The following is a 26,856-nucleotide window of genomic DNA, read 5'->3' on the forward strand; positions in this document are numbered from 1 at the left end:
ACATTCGTTGAGGGGTCAGTAAAGTAAAATGCTATAGAGTTTGTGTGTATTTGGTTATTTGTTATCTTTAATGTGACGAAGTTTGTATTTTGTTTAGTTGGAAGACATGATGGATAAGCTGTGGATAAGTACCTAAATACATAAATGTGTATACATATTGGATAGTTTACTGTTGCTGAAGGCTTGTTTCTTAATCCCTCCAGGAAAGAAAGGAGAGGCTATCCAAATTTGAATCTATTCGTCATTCAATTGCTGGAATAATTAGGTCTTCAAAATCCGCACTGAGCTCTTCAGCAGTAAGTAGGATTAACTCTCTGTGCTACTGAAAATAGTCATTGTCTAACTTCTTTCTGATGCATTAATGAATATATATATGTATGTGTATGTGTGTGTGTGTGTGTGTGTATGTATATATAAATTTGCACTTACAAATGGAAAGATAAGTGCATAATTTAACTTTTTGTGTGCATATGAATGTCTATATATGTATATAGTAAAATCCCATGTGACACTGACATAGGGAATACAAAAATAAACTTGAAATATAGGCTTCCTTTACAATATACAAATAATTATGAGGAACATTTTACGTACTTTGAGGTCTTACTGGAGGAACAGTATAAACAGTTCTTTCCTAGTGAAACATAACCCTTTTACAGTAGGGATTACCATATATATTTTAAAAATGTATTAGTGTATATGTATATTTATATTTTAAAGAACATTTTGATTAGAAAATTGAAGTCTGTTTGATAATCATTGAAATGTGGGTTTGACATATCACAGTAGTGCCTGAGTATTAGTTATCTTTAGTAACAGCAGTTTGGCCATCTCATACACATGAACAAACACACAGAAGCATTTCTCTAAAGCATTAGGTCTTCTATTTATTTGGAGAAGAAGGTTTTTTTCCCCCTCAAATAGACAGGCACTCCAGTGTATACACCCCTAACAAGTACTATTCTAATTCTGGTCCTAATGGATTTACTTACACTGGATATTTCACATACATAAATAAAATAATATAATATGTGGCCTTTTGCATGGAGTTTCTTTCATTTATAATTCTTCTAGGGTTCATCCATGTTATACAATGTGACAGTACTTCATTCCTTTTTATGACTGAATAATACTCCATTGTATATATTTGCCACATATTGTCTATCTATTCATCAGCTGATGGACATTTGGTTGTTTCAGCTTGTTGGCTGTTATAAATAATGCTGCATGAACATTCATTTTCAAGTGTTTTTCTGTATGTATGTTTTCACTTCTCTTGGGTGTGTATCCAGGAGTAGAATTTCTGGGTAATATGGTAATAATTCTCTATTTAAGCTTTTGAGGAATTGCCACACTGTTTTTCATAGTAATTGTACCATTTTACATTCCTATCAGCAATATATGAATATTTTTATTTCTCCACATTCTTGCCAACACTTGTTATTTTGAATGTTTTCATATTATAGGCATTCTAGTGGGCATGAAGTAGTATCTTACTGTAGTTTCAATTTCCATTTTCCTAATGACTAATGATGTGGAGCATTTCTTCATGTTCTTATTGGCAGCTTATATGTGTTCTTTGGACATGTGTTTAGTAATATTCTTTGCACATTTAAAAATTGCTTATTTATTGTTGAATTCTAAGAGTATATATTCTGAAAATAAGCTCCTTATACATATAATCTACAAATGTTTTTTCTCACCGTTTGGATTTTTTTTTTCACTTTCTTGATAATGTCCTTTAACACACTTAAGTTTTTGATTTTGCTGAAGAGTAATTTATTTTTTCCTTGACTCTGTGTGCTTTTGGTGTCAAAAAAACATTGTCTAATCCAAGATTATGCTGATAATTCATCTTTGTTTTCTTCTTAGAGTTTTATAGTTTTAGTCCTACCACTTACATCTTTGTTTATTATTAGTTAATTTTTGTATATGGAGTAAGGTACGGGATCAAAATTTTATTTATTTATTTTAATTAATTTATTTATTTTTGAGATGAGGTTTCACTATATTACCCAGGCAGATGTTGAATTCCTGAGCTCAAGTGATCCTCCCTCCGTGGCCTCCCTAAGAGTTCAAATTCAGTCTTTTGCATATGGAAGCATATTTAACTTAAAATCTTTTTTTTTTTTTTTGAGATGGAGTCTCGCTCTGTCGCCCAGGCTGGAGTGCAGTGGCCGGATCTCAGTTCACTATAAGCTCTGCCTCCCGGGTTCACGCCATTCTCCTGCCTCAGCCTCCCAAGTAGCTGGGACTACAGGCGCCCGCCACCTCGCCCGGCTCATTTTTTGTATTTTTAGTAGAGACGGGGTTTCACCATGTTAGCCAGGATGGTCTCGATCTCCTGACCTCGTGATCCGCCCGTCTCAGCCTCCCAAAGTGCTGAGATTACAGGCTTGAGCCACCGCGCCTGGCCTTAACTTAAAATCTTTAAAATGCAACAACTATGAATCACTGTTTATGCAAGTAAACATACAAAAATTAGAATGTTAAAGCACAATTTTAGATAAAATAAAGCAAATGCATTATGTATAGAAAAATGAAATTAGAATTAATCACAATGGACTTGACATAACGATTTAGCTCTGTTTTTAACAGTATCATTAAAATGTAGAGCTCCCTTTAAAGACAGTCTAATGGAATGCTTACATCAACAGTCTTGATAGAAGAAAGAACTTAAGACTTTAGCTGATAGCGGAATTTTTTTCATCTGAATATTGTATTTGATGTCATCAGATGTTTAATATTTATTGTTATAATAATAGAATATCGTAACAATATATAATATATCAGAATATATACTTATTATATATAATATATAATAGAATATATATAATATATATTTTATGTAATATCAGAATAGTACTTTAATATGTTATATCAGCTACAAAGCATGTGTTTCCTTTCCAGTGTACTGAAGGTGTTAAAAGCCCTTTTATTAGTATCTCAGATTACTGAGGCTACAGTCACATCTAGTATCTACCCATCTTAAGGAGGTTGTAATTTTGCATTGAGAACTATTTTTCAGTTCTGAAGCCTCTGAAGCCAAGGCTAGAGATGTTAGACAGTATTAATTACATATTTTAAAAGCCTACTGGCAATCATAAGGGTCCATTCCAATTGAAAGTCTTTCAAACCATATTATATTTAATGAGATCTGTTCCAGTCATGTCAAGAATATTGCCCTTTCTCTAGGGCCATCCATCTACTGCAGAATTTCTATAATGAGTGGCCGAGCAAATCACTTCTTCCATCTTACAGACACTCATGAATACTAGTTGTATCACTGATATATGGAGTGAATAATGCCCCTCTGATAGTAGCACTCTTTGAAAAATATTCTTTGAAACAAAAATAAAGCACATTTTGGTCGAAATGGTTTGTTCTTTATATAGATATCAGAAGAATTATTAAATTACTCGACAGCAGTCTCCTTAAAATTCATATTTTCTACACTCTGTTGACATAGATGCTATTTTAATTTTAGAATTACTTTGTACTAGAATTTAGAAAATCAAAATATTGGAAAATAGAAATGTGCTTCCTTTGTATAGAGTAATATTGTAAGTAAGATTTGCTTGCTTGCTTTTTAGAAACATCATTCAGTTATGTTAAGTTGTACATCAGTTGTTGTAATACAGGGTCACAGTGCTTGGCTTCCACCAGTGGCACAGGGGAATGTAGCTATTTTCATGCGTGACATCAACTGCTTCTATTTTTCAGTGTTCTCCTTTGAGTCTAGAAAATCGGCCTTATATTGTCTTTAATCAAGACATGTTGTTAAGTTCAGGTTAAATAGTGTACATTTTAAATATCAGTTGTCTTCGATCATTCTTAAGGTCTTAAGTTGCTTTTTTCCCCCATTTGTTATTATGTAAGAGAGTCATTAACAAGGGAAAATAAAGATTTTTTGGATTATGTCACTCTCATACACTGAATTCTGTCATGTTTAGGAAAATTAAATATTCTATTAATTTCAAGGTTTGAATTACTTGAATTACAAGTATTACATGTAATTTTTCTAAAAGGACTTATTGAGATTGATATTCTGTAATTTGTACTGTAATAGAGCAAATCTATTGTTTATATGTTTGCTCAAGTGCTTAAAACAGGTAACAGAGATCAGACTGTTACTAAGTTTATCAGTCAGACTGATACTAAGTTTACACAAGCAATCCCAACTTGATGATAAATGTTTACATTTACTGAAATATGGTTGCCTACTGACATATTGCAGTTATCTGGTAGTAGTTTTTGTTGCAATGTGTGATAAGATATTAGCATTGAATATAGGTAATTGATGAAAATGTGTTCTTACTGATATTGTGGCACATTTTATATGTAAAATATATGGGTTTAAGGAAAGAATATTTGATACTGAATAAATGAAACTATAGCAAAAATGTGGTAAAATGATGAGAGAGGATGAGTGAGAGTCACTGGCACAATCGTAAAAGTAACTGCGTAAAAATAATAAGGAGAGAAAAGCATGTTATTACCAATAAACAATGAGTAAGGGAACAGAAGAAGCCAGCAAAAAAGAAGTTGGAGGAAACCCGAAGATACTGAAACAAGCAGAACTGTTAGAAAGAAAGGAAGGTAAAATAAAATTTATATTTTGCTAAACATTGTGTCCCTTATCAGAGACCCAAGAAGGGGTACAAAAAGACAGGCCAGGAAATGGGAAGGAAGTATCAACCTGATACTTGAGTTTGGCTTAGTTGTCTATTTTTGTTTAATATAAGTTTTAGAAAGAATTCTGTACTAATGCTCATCTCTGATTAACATGTAATTCTGTATAGTTACTATGCTACAGAACAGTTTTATTGTTAGCTAAAACCAAACAAATTCAAATTCTCAAATACTGTAGTACAAAAAATTGTTAAGAAATTTATGAATAAAAATTTTACGACTAGTTTCATTATAGAATGTAAATATTAGCTGAAGCATCTTTTTTTGGTTGATAGTATCAGAACATGAAAAAACTGCCAATTCAGCTTTACTGCTAAAAAATTAGAATTTGTAGAATTAAAGATAGTCATTTAGTGCCAAAGATAGAACCACTATTTTAACTAATTTACATCCTGTTTGTCTAGCCTGAACACAAGTGATCCTGAGGTACAAATATTCAGAATATCTTATTTTTCATTATTTAAAAATTAATTCAATAGATTCAAATGTAACTATTTAGAAATTTTTAAAAAACTGGAAGGGAGAACATGGTTTTTTGTTTTCATTTTATATTAAACATTTCGTATATCTGTACAAGTAAAAAATTAGATTCAATTATCAAACTAGAAATGACATAAAATACACTTTCCCACCTGTGATTACATTTCCCTTTCACTGAAAATAATTTTTACTACCACCAGGCACATTCAGTAGACTAGTGTTTTTTTAAACTTTTTTAAACAGTTGTAAACAGTTTTTTTACATCTTTTGTAAACAGTTGATTTATCATCCCCTCCCAAAATTCCTAAGTAATATATAGCTTTAAAAGAAAAGGGGTCCTATGAAATTAAAAAAAAATAAATTTATAGGGCCAGGCGTGGTGGCTCACACCTGTAATCCCAGCACTTTGGGAAGCCGAGGTGGGCAGATCATGAGGTCAGGAGTTTGAAACCAGCCTAGCCAACGTGGGGAAACCCCGTCTCCACTAAAAGTACAAAAAATTAACCAGGTGGGGTGATGCACACCTGTAATCCCAGCTACTCGGGAGGCTGAGGCAGGAGAATCACTTGAACCCAAGAGGCAGAGGTTGCAGTGAGCAGAGATCACGCCATTGAACTCCCGCCTGGGTGACAGAGCAAGACTCCATCTCAAATAAATAAATAAATAAATAAATAAATAAATAGAATTTATAGAGATAGGGTCTCACTATGTTGCCCAGGCTGGTCTTGAATTCCTGACTTAAGCAGTCCTCCCACCTTGGCCTCCCAAAGTGCTATTACAGGCTAGAGCCACTGTGCCCAGCCAAATCTTAATCTAGTGCCTTAGATCATTTGGCCATGCTACCAGCTGAGTCTTACAGAATTTTTGAGAAATGTTTAAAATCTTGTGAATTACTCATAGTCACCCCAGTATATTACTAAACTGGATTTGGAATAACTTATTAATTAGACTATTAAATTAATGTTAATAACTAAATTTACATGAGAATAGAAAAGATAATTAAATGTCATTTTTATGTTAAAAATTCAGAATTTAAAAAAGTTTGTGTTGAAGTTTTATTTAGATTGTTCAAGCTCAGTAAGGGTTTTGCTTACATATTTTTGACGCTGTTTTATTCTTGTGTTGCTTTTTTCAAAATGGTTTTTTGGGTAATTAATTTTAATAGAATCTAGACCAGACTATTTTTAAAAAACACTTCTGTTTTTGCCTCCCAAAAAGAAGCTCATCTTGATACTCAAATGCTTGAGTGAAGGTATACAAATCTTCATTACATACTTGAAAATTAGCCTGGACTAGGGTAAGGAGAAAAACTAATCTCTTTTTCTTTCCCCAAGAAAAAAATATTTTCAAGTGCTGCCTCCTTATTGCCTTTTTATATAAAATAATCTCTTTAATTTCACTAATTCCGGTATATTTTTGCTGGACTATTCTTTAGGAACAAGATCTAGGGAAAATAACTAATTAACCAGCTAGCCCAATCAATCAGGAAAACTTATTAAATATTACTTATTAACTGTACTGTATTAACTGTAACTTAAAAGGGAGGCTTTGCTCCTACCCCCATATCTTTGGCAAAAATCTCAGATAATTTACTAACGAAGAAAAACCCTGTCTGTTGAGGCTGAGAAAGATGGGATAGTTGAGGTAAAAAGCTTGGTTTCGTTTGTGATGTCATTATAATGGGCTCTTGGTATGTTGCATTTTTTTTTTTTTTTTGCTGGCGCATCCTACATATATTACTGTCAAGTTTGTAAAATTGTGTTGGGATTTCATTGAAATCATATTGATAAAAATATCCCATCCAGTGCTTCCAGAGAAGTCTTTGAAAGACCTGATATACCCAGGCAGGGGATATGTGTGACTTTTCCCTGTGTATGTGTGTACACATGTGTATATACACACATACATCCACAGTAAGTTCAGCTTATATTTCATAACAGTGTTTTATAGGGGATGGAGAATAACAGATCTTTGAGCTTCCCTCCCTACCCCCAAAGAAACTAAGAAACCTATAGAATGAAGTATGATCTTTATGAGATTGCAATATAAGTTCCTTACTATTTAGTTTTTTAAAAACGAAACAAAACTCAGATACTTTCCTCAGATGACTTTTCCCCCCGTACATGTTCTTCATCATATACTTAAATGAATTTCTGGGAATGCTGGCTGAGCTTTTGTACTTCATGTACCTTTCCACCTTAGTTAGTTCATCAAACTGCATTCTCTCAGTTGGAAATAAATGCAAATTTGGAAGGATAGGTTGACTAGGACAAGAAATCAACATGTAGCATCCTTGTTTGGGATGCTTTCCTGTTATGTAGACCTTTTAGAGAGACAATGATAAAAATAAGTCCTTTGCAAAGATGTTACATTGAATTTCTTGTATTCAGTAATAACTTTTGAATAAATAAGCACTTTTGCTATTAGTGAGACAGAAATATGTCCATTATAGTAAAAATTTTAGTATTTACTCTAATTAGATGCACTATGATAAAGTTTTAAAATAAAATTTTTGATTATACAAATAGAAAACATTTGATTATTTTTTCTTCTTTAATAATTATAAATTATTAGTATCGGTATATACAAAAAGTTAATTTTGTACAGATTATGTTTGTATTTAAAAGCAATATTCTTTTACCTCATATAGTCGTGGGTGGTTCTTTAGATAAAATTGTTCTTTAAAACAATTTTTGGGAATATGTTAAAACGTTTTTTGAAATAAAATATTTTTCTTATATGTTAAATATGATATAATAATGTTTATCATAGTTTGTGTGAAAATTAAAAAGACTTAGTTTACCAAAACTTCCATGTATAGTCACAACCTGAGTATATTTTAAAAGTTTAAAATGTTATTTAATATGAGTGTAAGAAGTAAGAATCAGAATGTAGACTCTTCCTTGAGATCTATTTTGGACTTTTCAAGTATTTTATTGTTGTTTTGTTCTTTTAACCAACAGAATATATGTTGTTCTTTTAACCAACAGGATAATATGAAATAGAACTTTGAGCAGTAAGTTTTGGGTCTCTTCAGTGGTACAAAACAATGAAGGCTTTGTTAAAAGCCAGTTTTTACTTACTACAAAATTACCATACTTTGGTCCTACCTAGAATTTATATCAGCCTGTAAAACTTCATATATGAATATGAATATTTGCCTTTCATTTATTATTAATTCTGATTTTTCCAATTTATAAATTACTTTCTCATGAGGCATTGTGCATATTGTGTTTTGAGAACCTTAAAAGTTAGTTCAAATTACTACACCTTATCCACAAAATAGTCTTTCTATCTGGAGGAGTTTAGTTCCTGTGTGCCATAAAAACAACAATTAACATCAGCAACATTTTTACTTGTAATCAGAAAATGTGTGATTTAATCTACTACCAGTTAGCACATTTCAAGGAAATAACAGTCATCTCTTAAATTATCTCTGACTTGGTGTTAGCATTTGACCTCTTAAAATAACAGAGAATTTGCTTTCTCTACCATGCTCTTGGTTTATAACCATTCCTTATCTTTGCCATGTGTTTGTAATTGCATATTGGTGGTTTTCAGTGATGCTATTTTTCCTAGGGCTTTATCTACCATTGCTTTGTAGAAGCAGGACCAGCCATGTGGGAGAGGTAATGGTTAGGGAAGTCAGGTGAGTGAAGATAAGGATAGGAAGGCACAGCAGCAAGGCAGCATCAAATAAAACCTGAGATAGTGCTCCTGGAACATATGAGACTTCTCAGAACCTCTGTGATCAAGAGTTAATTACATAAAAAAGAAATACCTTAGCTTTTCATTTACATAAAAATTAAGTTGTTTTATGATACATTTCTGTTAATTCCCTCCTTTTCTTCATAATTTCTCTGGTTGATAATTTTAGTATATAGATTTATTTTAGGACATGGTGAATAAGATTATCAATGCTAACTTTAAATGCTAATATTGTGTCTACCTTTGTATGACAGATAAAACAAAGTGTTGAAGTGTATGTATTTGTGGTAAACTTCAGCACTAGCACCAATATTCAAAAGATATTTTAGGTTCATCGTATAACTTTTAATTGGTCAATTAAAGGGAGGAACATTTGTAAGAAGCCTTTATAGTTGCTATGAATTTTATTAGAAAATAATCAGTATTTTCTCTAATTTAGTTTTTTTTTTTTTTTTTTTAAATATTTGTTTAAGCTTTCTGATATGATCTCCATCAGTGAGAAGCCTTTGGCAGAACAGGACTGGTACCATGGTGCAATTCCCAGAATAGAAGCTCAAGAACTGTTAAAAAAACAAGGAGACTTTTTGGTGCGAGAGAGTCATGGGAAACCTGGTGAATATGTCCTTTCTGTATATTCTGATGGACAGAGGAGACATTTTATCATACAATATGTTGATGTACGTTTCCAGTTTAGTTCATATGTATATTTTGATGTAGTTCATTGTGGTACAATTATATTAAAATAATGAATGGTTTGTGACAAATGCCTGCAACACTTGAAATTTAGCACTTAATTTTTTTCTGAATTTCTTAAATACATTGCTTCAAAATTTACTAACATTTATGTATGTTTAAGGAAAGATGTATTTAGTAATATTTTAAATTAAAAATAGTGTTTACAAAATCAAAGTCTATAGCTATTTAAAATATGTTGTTAAATTTGAACATTAAAGATATTTCGAATTAAAACTAAAAACAATGTGATTATTATAAGTTTTTTTTCTAGAGCAACTTAAGTTTATGAAACTTATACTTTTGAAATTGGAGCTTGGAATTGTTTTCAGAATGGTGCCGTGAAAGATTTTTAAGAAATACTTTATTGAATAGTGATAATGAAATTTCTTAATGAATGGGATGATGGTTTAATTGGTTTTTTGATACATTAAAGATTAAGATTTTTCTTTTTATAGATAAGCTGTTGTTTATTGGCATTAATAATGAATAGAAATTAATGAAGAATTAAAAATAATTTATCTACATTGATTAATGCTAATTTATTTTTTGAAATGTATTTAAGTATTGCTAAACTACTTTCTATGTTTGTTGCATTTCTTTATTGAGCCTTAAACAGATGAAGAGTAATTTCAAAATTTAACTTTACCCACTAAGGAATTTTAATAGTTTTGGCATATGAAGGAATTGATACCTCTATTTGTTTTCCATTCCCATCATTTCAGATGGCCTGCATTTTCAAGATTGCTATCCACAGGATTTCAGTTTATGTCTAGAGACTAGGGTGATACTAATTGCCTTACAAAAATTGAACCATGATCGTTAGATGAACCTGAGGGCTTGGATAGCTTAGTAACACACACGTACGCACATATACCTCTTAATATGTACACACATATACCTCTTATATGTACACACACGTACGCACATATACCTCTTAATAAGTTTGTATATATATGAAACATACCTTTTTGAGCTGACATTCACATACCGTACAATTAATAATTTTAAAGTATAGGATTCAGTAGCATTTAGTACATTTACATCTAGTAGTTATAGCTAAATGAAAGTAGATACCATTCTAGTAGGTTAAAAGGAATATATCCATTAAAGTATTTCCACTATCATAATGTTCACACTATTTGTTAATTTTTCATAGTATTCAGACCTCAATTTGATAATCATATATTCCCACATTCATACATCTAACATACTGTTTTGGAAACTATGTTGTTTCTAATGATGTGTCATTTTTTATTTCCTGGCAAACTCTTTTGTAATTTATATATGCCTTTAAGTTATGAATTTAGATAACCTACCCTATTACAATTTGTGACCATGTTGGCAATATTTATTACATGGTATGAGAATTGTAGAAAGATTGTAGGTAAAGTATAAACTCGTTAACCACAACTTATATGAATGTTTCATTTTATTTTCTAAGCTCTGAAAGTAACTTTTTTTGAAATATGTATTATGTAATACAGAAATATTTATCTTATCACTTCTAGTTTAAATCGTAACTATAAGTATTTAAATTAGCATTCTTGGAAACAAAAAGGAAAGGGTCAGTGTGCAAATTATTACTTATTTTTAATATGGCCATTTTGTTTTAAGTGGCTAAAATGAACAATATAATATATGCTAAAAATAAGAAGTTACAAGTTCACATTTCATAGTTTTATCCGGTTTCATTCTGTCATTGAAATTTTTCAAATATCTCTTGTTAAAAATGAGAACATTTATTTTTCACTAAACGCCTCAGACTTTCTGCTGCCTAATTTTATTCTAGTGAGTTTTTGCTGTATAATGTTGAGCTCCTCAAGCAATTGCAAACAGTATAAGGTGATATAGAGTTTTAATTCTTTTTCATTTTGTGCAGGTGAATCTTCCATGAGCTAAAATTATCCTGTTCATTTCCTCCTATACCTATTAACTAGGAGGGGTCAATAAATGGGGAAATTCATTAACAGATATTTAATGAGTGCCTACTGTATTCTAATGAAGGAGTTTATATTATAGAAGCTGTAAATAAATGAGTCAACAAGTGTTCCAAGAGAGGAGGTTATGAAGTAGTACAAGATTTTAGAGGAGTTAAAAATATTAAATAGTAGATCAATAAAAAGAGCACTGTATTTGGAGTTAGAACACTTGACTTTCAATCCTAGATCTGTCTTTACTTGTTCTGTGGTTTAGGAAATAAAGGGGGTTAATATCTTAAAGAGTTTTTGTGAGAATCAATAAGTGAATACATACTTTGCAGGATGTGAAATTAAATAAACCAATAAGGCAGCATAGAAATGAATACTGGAAAGCTTATGCACTCATGCATTCATGCATTCAAGACATTGAATACAACATTTAATACAAAGTATAAATAGACATTTCTCCAAAAAGTTGTGCAAATGGCCAATAGGTATTATGAAAAAATGCTCAGTATCACTGATCATCAGAGAAGTACAAATCAAAACCACAATAAAACATCATTTTATCCCAGTAGAATGGCTATTATTAAAAATACAAAAAATAATAAATGCAGGCAAGGATGTGGAGAAAAGGGAACTCTCATACACTGTTGATGGGAATGCAAATTAGTAAATTCATTATGGAGATTTCTCAGAAAAGTATAATAGAACTGCCATATGATCCAATAATCACACTACTGGGTATTTATTCAAAGGAAAATAAATCAGTATACCAAAGGGATACCTGTACTCCCATGCTTATTGCAGTACTATTCACAGTAGCAAAAATAAGGAATCAATCTAAGTGTCCATTAACATTCATTATTTGTCTGATGATTTGATAACTGAATGTGTGCCAGTGCATGTACCATATACTGGGTAAAGTGGTTTGCATGTTAATAGTTACTCAACTCTTTTACTCTGTGAGGAGGTACAAATATTATCTCTGTTTCACTAAGGAATAAGTTGAGACACTGAGAGATCTTGCTCGGTGTTTTGTACACCTAGAACATATATTATTATAAATAGATTAGTACTTTCAGTGTGAAATATTCTCAAGCATCAGTGCTAATATATCATAGAAAGTATGCCTACTATGTACAAAAGTTCTTTAGGTAATGAATTAACAACTGCTTTGAACTGACTCAAACACTAACTGCCTTGAGTTGATTTATACTCCATAGTTAAGTGCTAAAGTAAACTAATGCAAGTTTGTTCCTTACTCGATGAAACAGAAATATTCATTTAAGAAGTTTTATATAAATTAAATTTTGATACATTAAATCTTTTTTATTTTATAGTATGGAAAAAGAGCTTTGAGTTTTTAAACTTTCAACTGGCAAAGTAATCTTCCAGTAATGCAAGTAATGTAGAATTTAGTCGGTTTTGAAAGTTCTTATTTCTTCACAGGATTTTCTTAAAATGGGGGTACTCCCAAATCTGTATTGGTATATATCTCCTGGATGTGAGAACTATCATTTGGAAGCTTTTGTTACATTGCATTGCAATGCTTCTTGCATTGAAAAATATGGCCAATAGGGTATTTTTGATTTGCCAGGTTTATTGCTATCAATTTATCCATATGACAACCTACTCATAGGCCAATTTGAAATATGAAAACAAGAGAAAAAGGGTCTTGGAGGAGTTTGGGGAAAATTGCACCTTACCTGGTGATACACAATTTAAAAATGCTAAGATTTGAGCATGTTGATATCTGCAGTTTTGTCACTGGTGCATTTTATTTCTTTATCAAAGATAATGAGTGTTTTTGGTAATGAATCATAAATGAATACTCCACTATAAAAAGCAAACTAATACAGTATCAACAGATAGAAAATAAATGATCAGATGTATTAAAATATTTACCATCAGACTGGATATCCTTCCTTATATTTTTGACATTATTTTTGATATTGAAAGTTTTATCAAATGGGACACATATGTAGACATATGTAAACATATATCTTGTCCGTTGACTCAGGTGTATCCCATGCTTTGTTTCCTTTGGTTAGCATTTTAGCAAAATGCATTTCAGGTCTGTTTGTTAGATTTTTTATTTTTCAACAATTTGAATTAGATTTAAATATTGTGAAAATTAATGTATCTCTCACAAGGTAGAATTTTAAAACATGTCAGAGCTTTCTTTATATTTTTATCATCTTAATAACTTTTAAGGGTATAGTTCAGTAGTGTTAAGTATATTCACATGGTTGTGCAATTATAGTTTTTTTAAGAATGGAATCTAATTTATCAATGAATGTAGATTTTCTAAAGCAGTGTCTTCACGTTTATTCTACCTTATTGTTCTCTCTCCAGAACATGTATCGATTCGAGGGCACTGGATTTTCAAACATTCCTCAACTTATAGATCATCACTATACAACGAAACAGGTCATCACTAAGAAATCGGGTGTAGTTCTGCTGAATCCTATTCCTAAGGTAGTTGCTTATATACTTTTTTGTCTGTTTGTTTTAAAAGAATTTTTGGTGCATTAACATTTCCAACAGTAAATAAAGTTCTTAGATTATATGCTAGTCGTTCAGAAAAAATAAAAGTTTTGTTTTTGTTTTTCTAGCTTTTATTAGTAATACAATTGAAACATGAATTTCCTTGATTTTATTAAGATGAGCTGCTTTTTATTCAGTATTTGCTAGTATACAAATGGCTTGGATTTTTTTTCCCCTTTCTTTCCTAGTTTTTCTTCAGACTTGAGGCTTTTCTTCACTTTATAAGGTTCATACTTTGAAAGGTTCAGGTTATAAAAGATTCAAAGTTGTGTAAGTCAAAGAAAATGTTCGGCAATTAGGAATAAATTAGGGTTTTAATTTGGGATGTTACATTTACAATGTATTATAAGATATTAGAACTATTAAAAACTAGTCTACTCTTCACAGAAGCAGTAAATCAGAACTTACCTATGTGGAGCCAGGTGGTTGGATAAGAGATTGTCTTAGGTCATTTTTACCTCTATGATCTATCACAGAAAACACTACTTACATGTGCTTTACAAGATTTGTTCAATAAAGAATGGGTATGTGGAAGTTTTGTGTTTTTAAGGTAATATATTTGGGACTTAAACCAAAGTGGAACAATGGAGCTGACTTAGTTTCTGAGCACTTTTGATGTTTCAGGAGTTGGGTTGGTATTGGCAAGAGCTCTTTCCTTTCAGGACTGTCTAATATGAAGAACAGCGTAGAAATAGGAAAGCCATACAACTTGGTAGATTAATATTTGTTGATATGACTGTTATACATTTAGGGATTGCTTTTAATTTGAAGTAAGTGTCAGTTCCAAGAGTGCTGGTACATAGTCCAGATTTAGCAATTTGGAAATTTAAAAAACAATTATTTTATTTCCTTTTGTTAATCTGGGAAATAATATCTATGTTTGTACATTCATTGTATTACTGAGTCTTCACTGAGAGGATGACCTTTAATATTTCTCTCATGGAAGATTTTGACAGTTGTTTGTTAAACATTCTAATTCTCTGGTTAAGGAACTGGCTTTCTTGAACAATTTTCTATAATTATGAAATTGGATCATTCTTTGTTAGTTTTTTGAATTCATTTTCTACCCTTAATTATCAAAACCATAAAAAATTCTTCTTCAGTCTGAAATAGATTGTCACGTTTTTTCTATAGCAAATATATATATATAAATCTTTCAATATTTCCTCCTTCATCTTTTTTTCTTTTTTTTAAAATTATACTTTATGTTCTAGGGTACATGTGCACAATATGCAGGTTTGTTACATATGTATACATGTGTCATGTTGGCGTGCTGCACCCATTAACTCATCATTTACATTAGGTATATCTTCTAATGCTATCCCTCCCTCCTCCCCCCACCCCACAACAGGCCCTGTTGTGTGATGTTCCCCTTCCTGTGTCCAAGTGTTCTCATTGTTCAATTCCCACCTATGAGTGAGAACATGCGGTGTTTGGTTTTCTGTTCTTGCGATAGTTTGCTGAGAACGATGGTTTCCAGCTGCATCCATGCCCCTACAAAGGACATGAACTCATCCTTTTTTATGGCTGTATAATATTCCATGGTGTTATGTGCCACATTTTCTTAATCCAGTCTATCATTGATGGACATTTGGGTTGGTTCCAAGTCTTTGCTATTGTGAATAGTGCCACAATAAACATATGTGTGCATGTGTCTTTATAGCAGCATGATTTATAATCCTTTGGGTATGTACCCAGTATTGGGATGGCTGGATCAAATGGTATTTCTAGTTCTAGATCCTTGAGGAATTGCCACACTGTCTTCCACAATGGTTGGACTAGTTTACAATCCCACCAACAGTGTAAAAGTGTTCCTATTTCTCCACATCCTCTCCAGCACCTGTTGTTTCCTGACTTTTGAATGCCATTGTAACTGGTGAGATGTTATCTCATGGTGGTTTTGATTTGCATTTCTCTGATGGTCAGTAATGCTAAGCATTTTTTCATGTGTCTGTTGGCTGCATAAATGTCTTCTTTTGAGAAGTGTCTGTTCATATCGTTTGCCCACTTTTTGATGGGGTTGTTTGTTTTTTCTTGTAAATTTGTTTGAGTTATTTGTGGATTCTGGATATTAGCCCTTTGTCAGATGAGTAGATTGCAAAAATTTTCTCCCATTCTGTAGGTTGTCTGTTCACTCTGCTGGTAGTTTCTTTTGCTGTGCAGAAGCTATTTAGTTTAATTAGATCCCATTTGTCGATTTTGGCTTTTGTTGCCATTGCTTTTGGTGTTTTGGACATGAAGTCCTTGCCCATGCCTGTGTCCTGAATGGTATTGCCTAGATTTTCTTCTAGGGTTTTTCTGGTTTTAGGTCTAACATTTAAGTCTCTAATCCATCTTGAATCAATTTTTGTATAAGGAGTAAGGAAGTGATCCAGTTTCAGCTTTCTACTTATGACTCACCAGTTTTCCCAGCACCGTTTATTAAATAGGGAATCCTTTCCCCATTTCTTGTTTTTAAAAGAGGGAATTCTCTCTAACTCATTTTATGAGGCCAACATGATCCTGATACCAAAGCCTGGCAGAGACACAACAAAAAAAGAGAATTTTAGACAATATCCCTGATGAATATCGATGCAAAAATCCTCAATAAAATACTGGCAAACCGAATCCAGCAGCACATCTAAAAGCTTATCCACCATGATCAAGTGGGCTTCATCCTTGGGATGCAAGGCTGGTTCAACATATGCAAATCAATAAATGTAATCCAACATATAAACAGAACCAAAGACAAAAATCACGTGATTATCTCAATAGATGCAGAAAAGGCGTTTGACAAAATTCAACAGCCCTTCATGCTAAAAACTCTCAATAAATGCGGTATTGTTGGAATGTATCTCAAAATAATAAGAACTCTTTATGACAAACCCACAGCCAATATCATACTGACTGGGCAAAAACTGCAAGCATTCCCTTTAAAAACTGGCACAAGAGTAGGATGCCCTTTCTCACCACTCCTATTCAACATAGCGTTGGAAGTTCTGGCCAGGGCAATCAGGCACGAGAAAGAAATAAAGGGTACCCAATTAGGAAAAGAAGAAGTCAGATTGTCCCTGTTTGCAGATGACATGATTGTATATTTAGAAAACCCCATTGTTTCAGCCCAAAATCTCCTTAAGCTGATAAACAACTTCAGCAAAGTCTCAGGATGCAAAATCAATGTGCAAAAATCACAGGCATTCTTATACACCAATAACAGACAAACAGAAATCCAAATCATGAATGAACTCCCATTCACAATTGCTTCAAAGAGAATAAAATACCTAGGAATCCAACTTACAAGGGATGTGAAGGACCTCTTCAGGGAGAACTATAAACCATTGCTCAATGAAATAAAAGAGGACACAAATGGAAGAAGAACATTGCATGCTTTCTTTTTAAATAAGTGATGCCACCAAATACCCAGCTTCTCAAGTCATAAATTGAGGGTCTTTGACATCTCTTTTTTCTACATCACTGCCCTCCCTCAAGTACTCTAGGTTACAATTAAGTATTTATCTCTCAAAAATACAAAAATTAGCTGGGGGTAGTGGCACATGCCTATGGTCCCAGCTACTTGGGTGGCTGAGGTGGGAGGATTGCTTGAGCCTGGGAGGTTGAGGCTGTAGTGAGCTGTGATTGTACCACTGCACTCCAGTCTAGGCAGCAGAGTGAGACCCTGTCTCTAAATAAATAAAGTGTTTTGTGTGCTTAATTATTCATGTGGAAGTATGAACACCAATTCTAGTATATATCAGTATGAATAAAATACAATACAGGAAGATATTTTTTATCCAGATTAGGTTAACAAAATATACAAATAGGATTTCAGTGATACTGATGTCCCATTTCACAAGTCAACCAAATATTTGCATTGTCTACAGGCTTCGCCAGGTCTAAATTGGAAGTCCAAATCTATAAAAGAAAGAAATAACAACGCAGATATGAGTTTGACTAGGAATACAAAATTTCAAATAAAGCTATACCCCTTACAATGTAAAATTTGCTGTAAAACTTTGATAATTAGATTCTCTGGACTATTACATGGTTAATTAATGTTTTTCCAACCCCCAACGCTTTGAAATTGATTATCTCACCATCTGATAGAACTAGCTATGAAAATAAATATATACTGGATGCTGTAGAAATTTAAAGGGTTATATATGATTTTTTATATGAGGTAGAAATTTGAAGTTTATCTGGCTATTAACCTAAAGTACTTGTATTTGAAATATACAAATCATTATCTCAGTTTGTTGCAAATGTTATACACTTGATTTAAAGGATCGTTTTACTCTTTTAAAAGAAAATCACAAAACAGAAGGCTTTGAGTTACATAATTTTCAATTATGAGTAGATAACAAATTGATATGGATTTGTTATGGTGGTAGTATCTATTACATATCTTCCTTTGAATTATTTGTACTCTTATAACTGAATCTATTTCTTAATTTAATTTGTGTGAAAAGTAAAGGTCTTTGATTATATAATGTGCTATAAAATATTTAATTTCTGTCTTGCTAGACTTCATTTTTAGCCTACATAAAGAATTCCACTTTAGTTTCATTGTCATTTCTATTTCCCATTTATTTCTCTTCCCGTTTATCTCTGCTCCTACCCATAAAAATGTAAGTTTATCATCATAATGCCTAACTTGAGGACAGAATGGCTAAAGTAATCTCTTTCTTATCTTCACATTTTTATGCACATTCACTCAGAGGTACAGAAAACTAGACAGGATTAAATTGTTTAACTTTCTCACTTTATTAAAACTAGTGAGTGCCTGAGTCACTCATTCCTCTCCCTGATTTTTCCTACGCTACCTCCAGAGCTTGTGTAAACATACGGAAGATGGAAAAAATTGTTGTAAAGAGGGGTTATTAATCACCCATTATCATCGTTCTTACATTAGCAAACACGTTGTACATGTATATGACCTGTTCTTAATTCAGTTTCTACTCAAATGTCACTTCATCAGGGAGGCCTTCTCTGACTACCATGTATAAAATAACACATCAAGCCCTTTTGCTCCCCCTTCTTCTGCCTTTATTTCTCTTCATCATGGTGACATTTAAGTGACATTATATTATATGATGTATTTTTAATCATTTGTCTCCCCCAAGTAAAATAACTTCCATAGGGCTACTGTTGTATTTAACAATTAGTATAGTGTTATTTCCAGTGTCTCAAAGAGTGCTGACCCATGGTAATGTTCAATAAATATTTGCTGGAAAATTGAATTCACTGAGCAATTGCTAGGAGCCCAGCTAATTGCTGACCTTTTTATATGCATTATCTCATTTAACCTCACATATTCCTATAAAATATTAATAAGAATTGTTGTTAATCTCATATAGTATTATTGTTGTTGTTATTACTATAAAATATTATGAATGAAGGGCTAAAGATTAAAATGGTAAATGAATTCAGGAATTCATTTACAGAAAACAGAACTGGTTAAGAGGCGGATCTGGAGTTTGAGCCCACATTCTTAACCACTGTCTGTTTTTCCAGATTGTAGAGTCTAGACTTTAGAGGCTAAAATAAACTGTTTAATTAATATGAATGTGAATTTAAGGAAAACGAAATCTCTTTCATTCTATAAAATATTAACTTGAACAAGATTTTAATATATCAAAAACTATTAGTTTCTGTAAAAGAAAAATTTCTGAACAGTAATATTGGGTAGGGAAAGCTAGGATTTGAGCTAAAATACAGGGATTGGTCAAATATATTTAAGAAAGACATCTAGTTTAACATTTAAATGACACTTTTGGAAGATATTTGCTTTATTAAGTTTAATATTTCTTCATATTAAGATGTTTTTAAGTAAGAAATCTCTTTCTGAATTGAAAGTAAAGCAAAAACATTTATGATTAAATGTAGATTAGGCCAGGTGCAGTGGCTCGTGCGTGTAATCCCAGCACTTTGGGAGGCCGAGGTTGGCTGACTGCTTGAGGTAAGGAGTTTGAGACCAGCCTGCCTAACAAGTGAAACCCCGTCTCTACTAAAAATACAAAAATTAGCCAGGTGTGGTGGCATGCACCTATAATCCCAGCTACTTGGGAGGCTGAGGCAGGAGAATCACTTGAAGCTGGGAGTCAGAGGTTGCAGTGAGCTGAAATCGCGCCACTGCACTCCTGCCTGGGCAATAGAGTGAAACTCCATCTCAAAACAAAACAAAGCAATAAAAGGTACATTAGGTAGGCAGTGAGCAATTAGTTTGAACCTTAGACAACCAGCTTAAATTAAGTAATTGTAATTGTAGCTTTTTACCAGAATGTCATATAGATTGTCAGAATATTAGAGTCAGATTTGTGAGAGGAGAGTAAGTCTCTCTGTGACTGAAACTACTAACTTGTCCTGAGGAGATAGGTTCATGGCAGCAACATTCATGAATATTAGACACTGCAAAGAACAGTTTTTAAGAGAAGTAACTGCACTTTAAGTGCACTGTTCACATTGTTTATTTTAGATGATTTAAAGACTATTTTATCTGATATCTGATATAGCTTGCCTCTTCCAATATTACTGTTTAGTGATTTTCATTTTATAGAGGCTTATAATATACTTTTTGATATGTTGATGTCTTACCAATTTATCATTTTATGAAATCAGTCTTTTCTTTAAGTCTATATCCATGTTCTTTAATTCATTAAGAATTATTGTGTAATTTTTAAAATAATTTAAAATTTTAAGAAAGAGAGGAATGAAAAATAGATGTGACTCAGTATTCATTTGTAAATATTTACTTAGTGCTCACTCTGTGCTATGTTCTTTATTATGTTAGAGTGAATAAATGTTATGAAAATGGAGTAGGATAAGGAGATAATGAAGTACTAGACTGTGTTGAGGACAGTGTTTAGGTAGTGTGTGTGTATGTGCATAGAGAGGGCTAATTTTTTAAATATCATGGTCAAAGAAAGCCTCCTAATGAGTTTTGGACAGACATAAATCAAAACAAGGAGTTATTTGTGTGGTTGTATAAAGGGGTAACAGTTAGTACAGCCTGTGTACCAACTTATCAGAACAGATGCCAGCAGTAAACAATTGGAAGAGCCATAGAGATGTTTACTGACTGTGTATCCTTGTGTGTCTGGGGAAGAGTGTTTCCTGGTGTGACTGAAGAAAAGCAGAGTTGTCAAAAGGGAGAGTGCTGGGAGGCGAGCGCAGATTTGGCTTAATTTAATAACTAATACATATCATCTTAAAAGGCTGGTTTTTCTTTGTATAATTTAAGAAATTCACATCATTTGAGTAGGAATTCAGCATAAAATTTTACAAGTTTTCATAGTGGATGTCTTGAAATAAAAGATTTGCGTTTAATAGTGGTAGTGAATTTCAAAGGAGTGTATTTAGTAGAATAGGCCATCCAAATAAATTACAGTAAATCCATGATTTTATTTCTAAGAACTTTTTCCCCAGTAACATTATTTTTGGAGGCATCCTGTTAGCTGTGCTTTTGCAGTTAATCATTTTATGCTGTCACTTGTATGGGCTTTTCAGAAAGTGCTGTGTGTTGAAAATTTGAAAAGACATAAGAGTGGTCTTTATTTTTAGCTCTTTAAAATTAGATAATTAAATACCATATCAAATTGGCTTTCCAGTCATGGAAACTCACAATTTGAAAAAAAGTTCTGAACTAGAATTCTCACTTTTGAGGTTTCTATTTAATTGGCTCTTTTAGATCAATTAATTAGGTCTATTGAGAGTGGAAGAACACGAAAAAATTACAAAATGTTCTTTTTAGGAAATTTATCAGGAATATGTAAATCTCCATGTTGGTCTTGGATTTGAGCACAGATAATCCATTTTTAAATCTCAGTTTTCACTATTATCAGCCACATCTTCTTAGGCAAGCCAGCCTTCTAACTTTATCTGTGGCCTACAATAACCTCACTTGTTATAAAAATCATGTGTGACAATCTCTGTAGTTATATGGTGGAAGCTATAAAATAGCATATAGTTTTTGAAAGCATGTTTTGCAGGACAGATAAATAATAAACAGAAGGAAAATTTGGAACATTTTAAATTGTGAACGAAGGATAAAAAACACTTGAGTACTGTTGAGAATACTCTACCTCTATTATTTTATTAAATCTTTTCAGCAACTGTGAATTTGAGTATTAATATTATCCTCATTATTAGGTAAGGAAACTCAGACATTATAATTTACCCTGAATCAAATTTACTGTAAGTTTCAGAGTTGCTACTTGAAAGGGATTCTATTCTATTTATCATCTTTTAATTACAACTCCAGCTAGCATAAATCATAATCTGTATCTGATTAATGTTGATAGCTTAACAAACATTTTTTCTATACGCCAATATTTTAGCACCAGGATATAAGTGAACTTAACAGCTATGTCCCCAGCCCACATGAAAGTCTAGCAGAGACTATAAGTATGTTGTGCTAAGGGAAATACAGGGTGATATTTGAATATGTAGCCACTACTTAGTATAGTCTGCAAAGTTAAATTGCATCTAATTATGCATCTGCTTGATCTACTTAATAATATAAAAGAACCCTACCATGGTACATATATTTAATAACACCCAGACTGATTTTTAAAACTCTCATCCTTTACCAGCAGATATTTTGAGGAAAAGCAATGCTAGTACCAAAAAATTAATAGACCTTAGAAACCACTAATGTTCCATAAATGATACCTCAAAAGTTTCACATCCATAAGCCTACCTCAGACTTTCTTAAATATCATTATATTTTTAGTCGGAAGAGGCAGGTTTTTAGTAATTAGTTCTCTCCTTTTTTTTTTTGCCTACTTTATAAATATTTGAAGGGAAATGGGAATAGGTAAGGTCTATTAAAAGAGTAAGTCATTGGAACTTTTTAATGCAAATTGAAAGGCAGGATTTGATATTTATAGCACAAACATTGCCCGATATGTGCCATTTCATCATTTTAAGTGTTTATTATACTTTCTTTTTCTTTTCTTTCTTTCTTTTTTTGTTTCTTTTTTTGAGACGGAGTTTTGCTCTGTCGCCCAGGCCGGAGTGCAGTGGCGTGATCTTGGGTCACTGCAATCTCCACCTCCTGGGTTCAAGCAATTCTCCTGCCTCAGCCTCCTGAGTAGCTGGGATTATAGGCATGTGCCACCACGCCGGGCTTTTGTGTTTTTAGTAGAGACGGGCTTTCATCATGTTGCTCAGGCTGGTCTTGAACTCCTGACCTCATGATCCACCCACCTCAGCCTCCCAAAGTGCTGGGATTACAGGCATGAGCCACTGCCCCCGGCCAAGTATTTATTATACTTTACATATGCATTGACTTTGGAAAGCATTTCTACAAATGTACTTTTGTAGAAAATGTACAACAAAATGTACAATATTTCTGATATGAACAGGGATGTATAATGTATAATTCTCCCCTCCCCCATTTCTTGCTGGAAGCCACAAACAGTAACAAAGAGTAACATACACAGTAACATGGAACAAACAAACATAGAAAAAACAAAGCCATAGAACAAAAACAACAAAAATTGGAAAATTCATAAGCTGCATTTTTCATGAAACAGGGACTTCAAAGTATATCATAAGGTAGCTCAAAGCACCTTATGGCACATGATTTTTCTCAGTCACTTTGTAAGCCGTGGACCTCCAGCCAGCGACGCCCCCACCTGGGCCTCACACAGCCACATTACTTGCTGCAACGGGTGGCCTGCTCACTCAGCCCGCCCAGGCCAACCCTGGTTTATGCACCATCTCAGCCTGCCTGTTCGTACCACATTCAACTGTTTACAAATTCTTGTTCTGCGTTTAAGAAGAATAAGAATACACTGACAGTTGAAGAGTGATGAGTGCAGAGAAGAATTTTATTGAGCAAACAAAACGGCTCTCAGCAGAGAGGGCGCATGAGAGTGGTCAGCTACCCTGAGTTAGCTGGTTTCTCTCCCAGTGTGGCTGAGTCTGGGACTTCTGTGGGCTCAGAATAGGGGAGTGTGTGCTGATTGGTTTGTGAGTATGCAAAAAAGGTTAAAACAAAGGCACCCACTGAAAGTTGGGCATGACAGTGTAAAAAAAACAATTATGAGGCCAGGCACGGTGGCTCACACCTGTAATCCCAGCACTTTGGGAGGCCGAGGTGGATGAATCACCTAAGGTCAGGAGGTTGAGACCAGCTTGGCCAACATAGTGAAACCCTGTCTCTATTCAAAATACAAAAATTAGCTAGGTGTGGTGGTGGGCACCTGTAATCCCAGCTACCTCGGAGGCTAAAGCAGGAGAATTGCTTGAACCTCCCGGGAGGCTTCAGTGAGCCAAGATCATGTTACTGTACTCCAGCCTGGGTGACAGAGTGAGACTCTGTCTCAAAAAAAAAAAAAAAAAAAAAAAAACCAATTAGGAAAGGGTAGGTATAAGTAAAATAGGTGAAAGGTGGGGATCAATCAGAGGAAGTTGTGCCAAATGGGAAGACAGGTTCTCAATATGGTCCATAGTTTGACTTGTGGCTTGGCTTTCTGGCTTTAAACTGAAAAAGCCTGGAGGTTTTGGCTTGGAGTTGGGGTTTCACTGGGGACCTGCCCCTATCTGCCTAGGCGTTTGCCTGCCTCTTGCTGCTATCACTTAGATTGTGGAGAAATCACATAATAATAAAGTTAAGAGAAGATGTAATCAAGGAAACAAGCTGCAATGGATTTTACCACCTCCAACAAAAATTACATGCTGAAAGTGGCCGAGCACAGTAGCTCAGTCCTGCAGTCCCAGCACTTTGGGAGGCTAAGGCAGGTGTATCACCTGAGGTCAGGAGTTCGAGACCAGCCTGGCCAACATGGCAAAATGCTGCTTCTACTAAAAATACAAAAATTAGCTGGGCCTGGTGGTGCACGCCTGTTATCCCAGCTATTTGGGAGACTGAGACAGGAGAATTGCTTGAATCTGGGAGGCGGAGGTTGCAGTGAGCCACACGCCACTGCCCTCTAGAGTAGGTGATAGAGAAAGTAAGACTCCATCTCAAAAAAAAAAAACAAAAACAAAAACAAAATTACTTGCTGAAAGTGAAGAATGTACCCTTAAATTATAAGGCTATATTCTTTGCTTGCAAAAATGGATGTGGGAAAGGGATGAAGGAAATAAAAATTTATGTGATATGTTAATTGATATAGCCAAAACTGCCCTTGGAGAAAAATTCAGAGCCTTAAGTACTTATATTAATAAAATAAAAAGAATGAAATAAATGAGTTCATCATCTCTCCCAAAAAACTAGGGAAAGTCAAACCCACAATCAAATCAAAGGAATGTGGAAGAATGGAAGTAATAAAAATAAAAGCATAAAGGAATGAATTAGAAAAGGGAAAATATAATATGTATATAATAGTTGCTTTTAGAAAATTAATAAATAATTAAAATACTTGTTAATATAATCAATACAAACATACCACAAAAGGGTGAATCTCTTTAATATACAGTGTACTACTAGAAATGGATAAGGACAACCAAATAAAAATATTGGCAATGGATATGGGTGGATAGTTTAGAAAATAGAAACACAAATGATTTTAAATATATTAAAGTTGATTTGCCCCATTCTCAGTAAAATAAAAATAAAAATATATTTATTCACCTATTAGATTAGCATAAATTTAAAATTTAATAGCTTAGTGTCTTGACAAAGATGTGGATACAAATGCTCTTTGCTACTTTACTGTCGAGAATATAAATTCTCAACAACAACATGAAAATCCACTATAGAAGGCATTTTGGCAGAATCCATCAAAACTGTAAAATGTATATACTGTTGACTCAGCAATAACACTTTCACAACTTATCCTTTAGTTATATGCATGTATGAAATGGTGTCATTGCAAGGTTAGTCACTTCAGCATTGTTTGTAATATTAGGAAACTAGAAATCGTTGAAATTTTCACCATGGGGGCTAGTTAAATAAATTATAGTACCCTATCCAGTGGAGTTCTGTGAATGAGGGAGTTATAGATGTACTGACCGGGGAGAGCTCCAAGAGACATTGTTAATACCAAGAACTAAGCTGCAAACAGTTTAGGTTATGTTGTTACCTTTTATATAAAAAGGGTAGGAGTATGATTATAAGTCTGAATGTGCTTTTATGTGATAAAGAAACTTAAAACTAATACAATAAACAATAACAGAGATTACATGTTTGGGGAGGTGGTTGAAATTGAAAGCAGAGGTTTAAGGGAAACTCTTTACTTATATTTTACATTTTAAGTTTTTTAAACACTGTGAATGTATTACCTATTAAAAAGGTAAGATTAAAAAATATTGAAAACATGGCACCTGTCCTGAAGCAATTATAAATCTTAGGACGATGCTTTATTGAGAAATTATTGATAAGAAGACAAAATATTCATGGTATATATTGTTAAAGTAGGAAAAGCAGTTTATAAAATAGCATTATGGTATTTATCTGATTTTTACTAAATAACGTATAGATATCCAAATACTTGGAAAAAGTTGGAAGGCTATATTCCAGGATATTAATTATGATTACCTTGGATTGGAGTAGTAATGGGTGATTTGGGGCAGTTTAAAAATGTTTTTCATTGAACATGTTATGTTTGTAATATGAAAATTTTCTAAAATTATATTACATGCTAATGTTTTGTAGAATATTATAGATCAATATTTTAAAACTATTTTTCCCATAATTTATATGAAGAAATCACATTTCAGTTTAAGACTTAGGACACACAAACTTGGGAGTATTGATATTTACATGTGTGTGTAACTAAAACATGTTTTCCAAACACTGTTTTATGCTTCCTAAATGAGCTGCATTATATTTTATTTTATTTTATTT

At 33.0% G+C, this 26,856-nt stretch overlaps 1 protein-coding gene across 1 annotated transcript in view; it reads left to right on the forward strand.

Moving 5' to 3' along the window:
• Positions 1–26,856, forward strand: part of FER (fer (fps/fes related) tyrosine kinase) — a 435,538-nt gene that overhangs the window by 204,184 nt on the left and 204,498 nt on the right. The window contains exons 11-13 of the mRNA XM_011949316.1: positions 204–296; positions 9,354–9,557; positions 13,893–14,015. Of these exons, the coding sequence (XP_011804706.1) occupies positions 204–296; positions 9,354–9,557; positions 13,893–14,015 (420 nt within the window). The remainder of the gene's footprint in view (positions 1–203; positions 297–9,353; positions 9,558–13,892; positions 14,016–26,856) is intronic.

Source organism: Colobus angolensis, unplaced genomic scaffold (assembly GCF_000951035.1).
Source record: "Colobus angolensis palliatus isolate OR3802 unplaced genomic scaffold, Cang.pa_1.0 Scaffold298, whole genome shotgun sequence".
NCBI lineage: Eukaryota > Metazoa > Chordata > Mammalia > Primates > Cercopithecidae > Colobus > Colobus angolensis.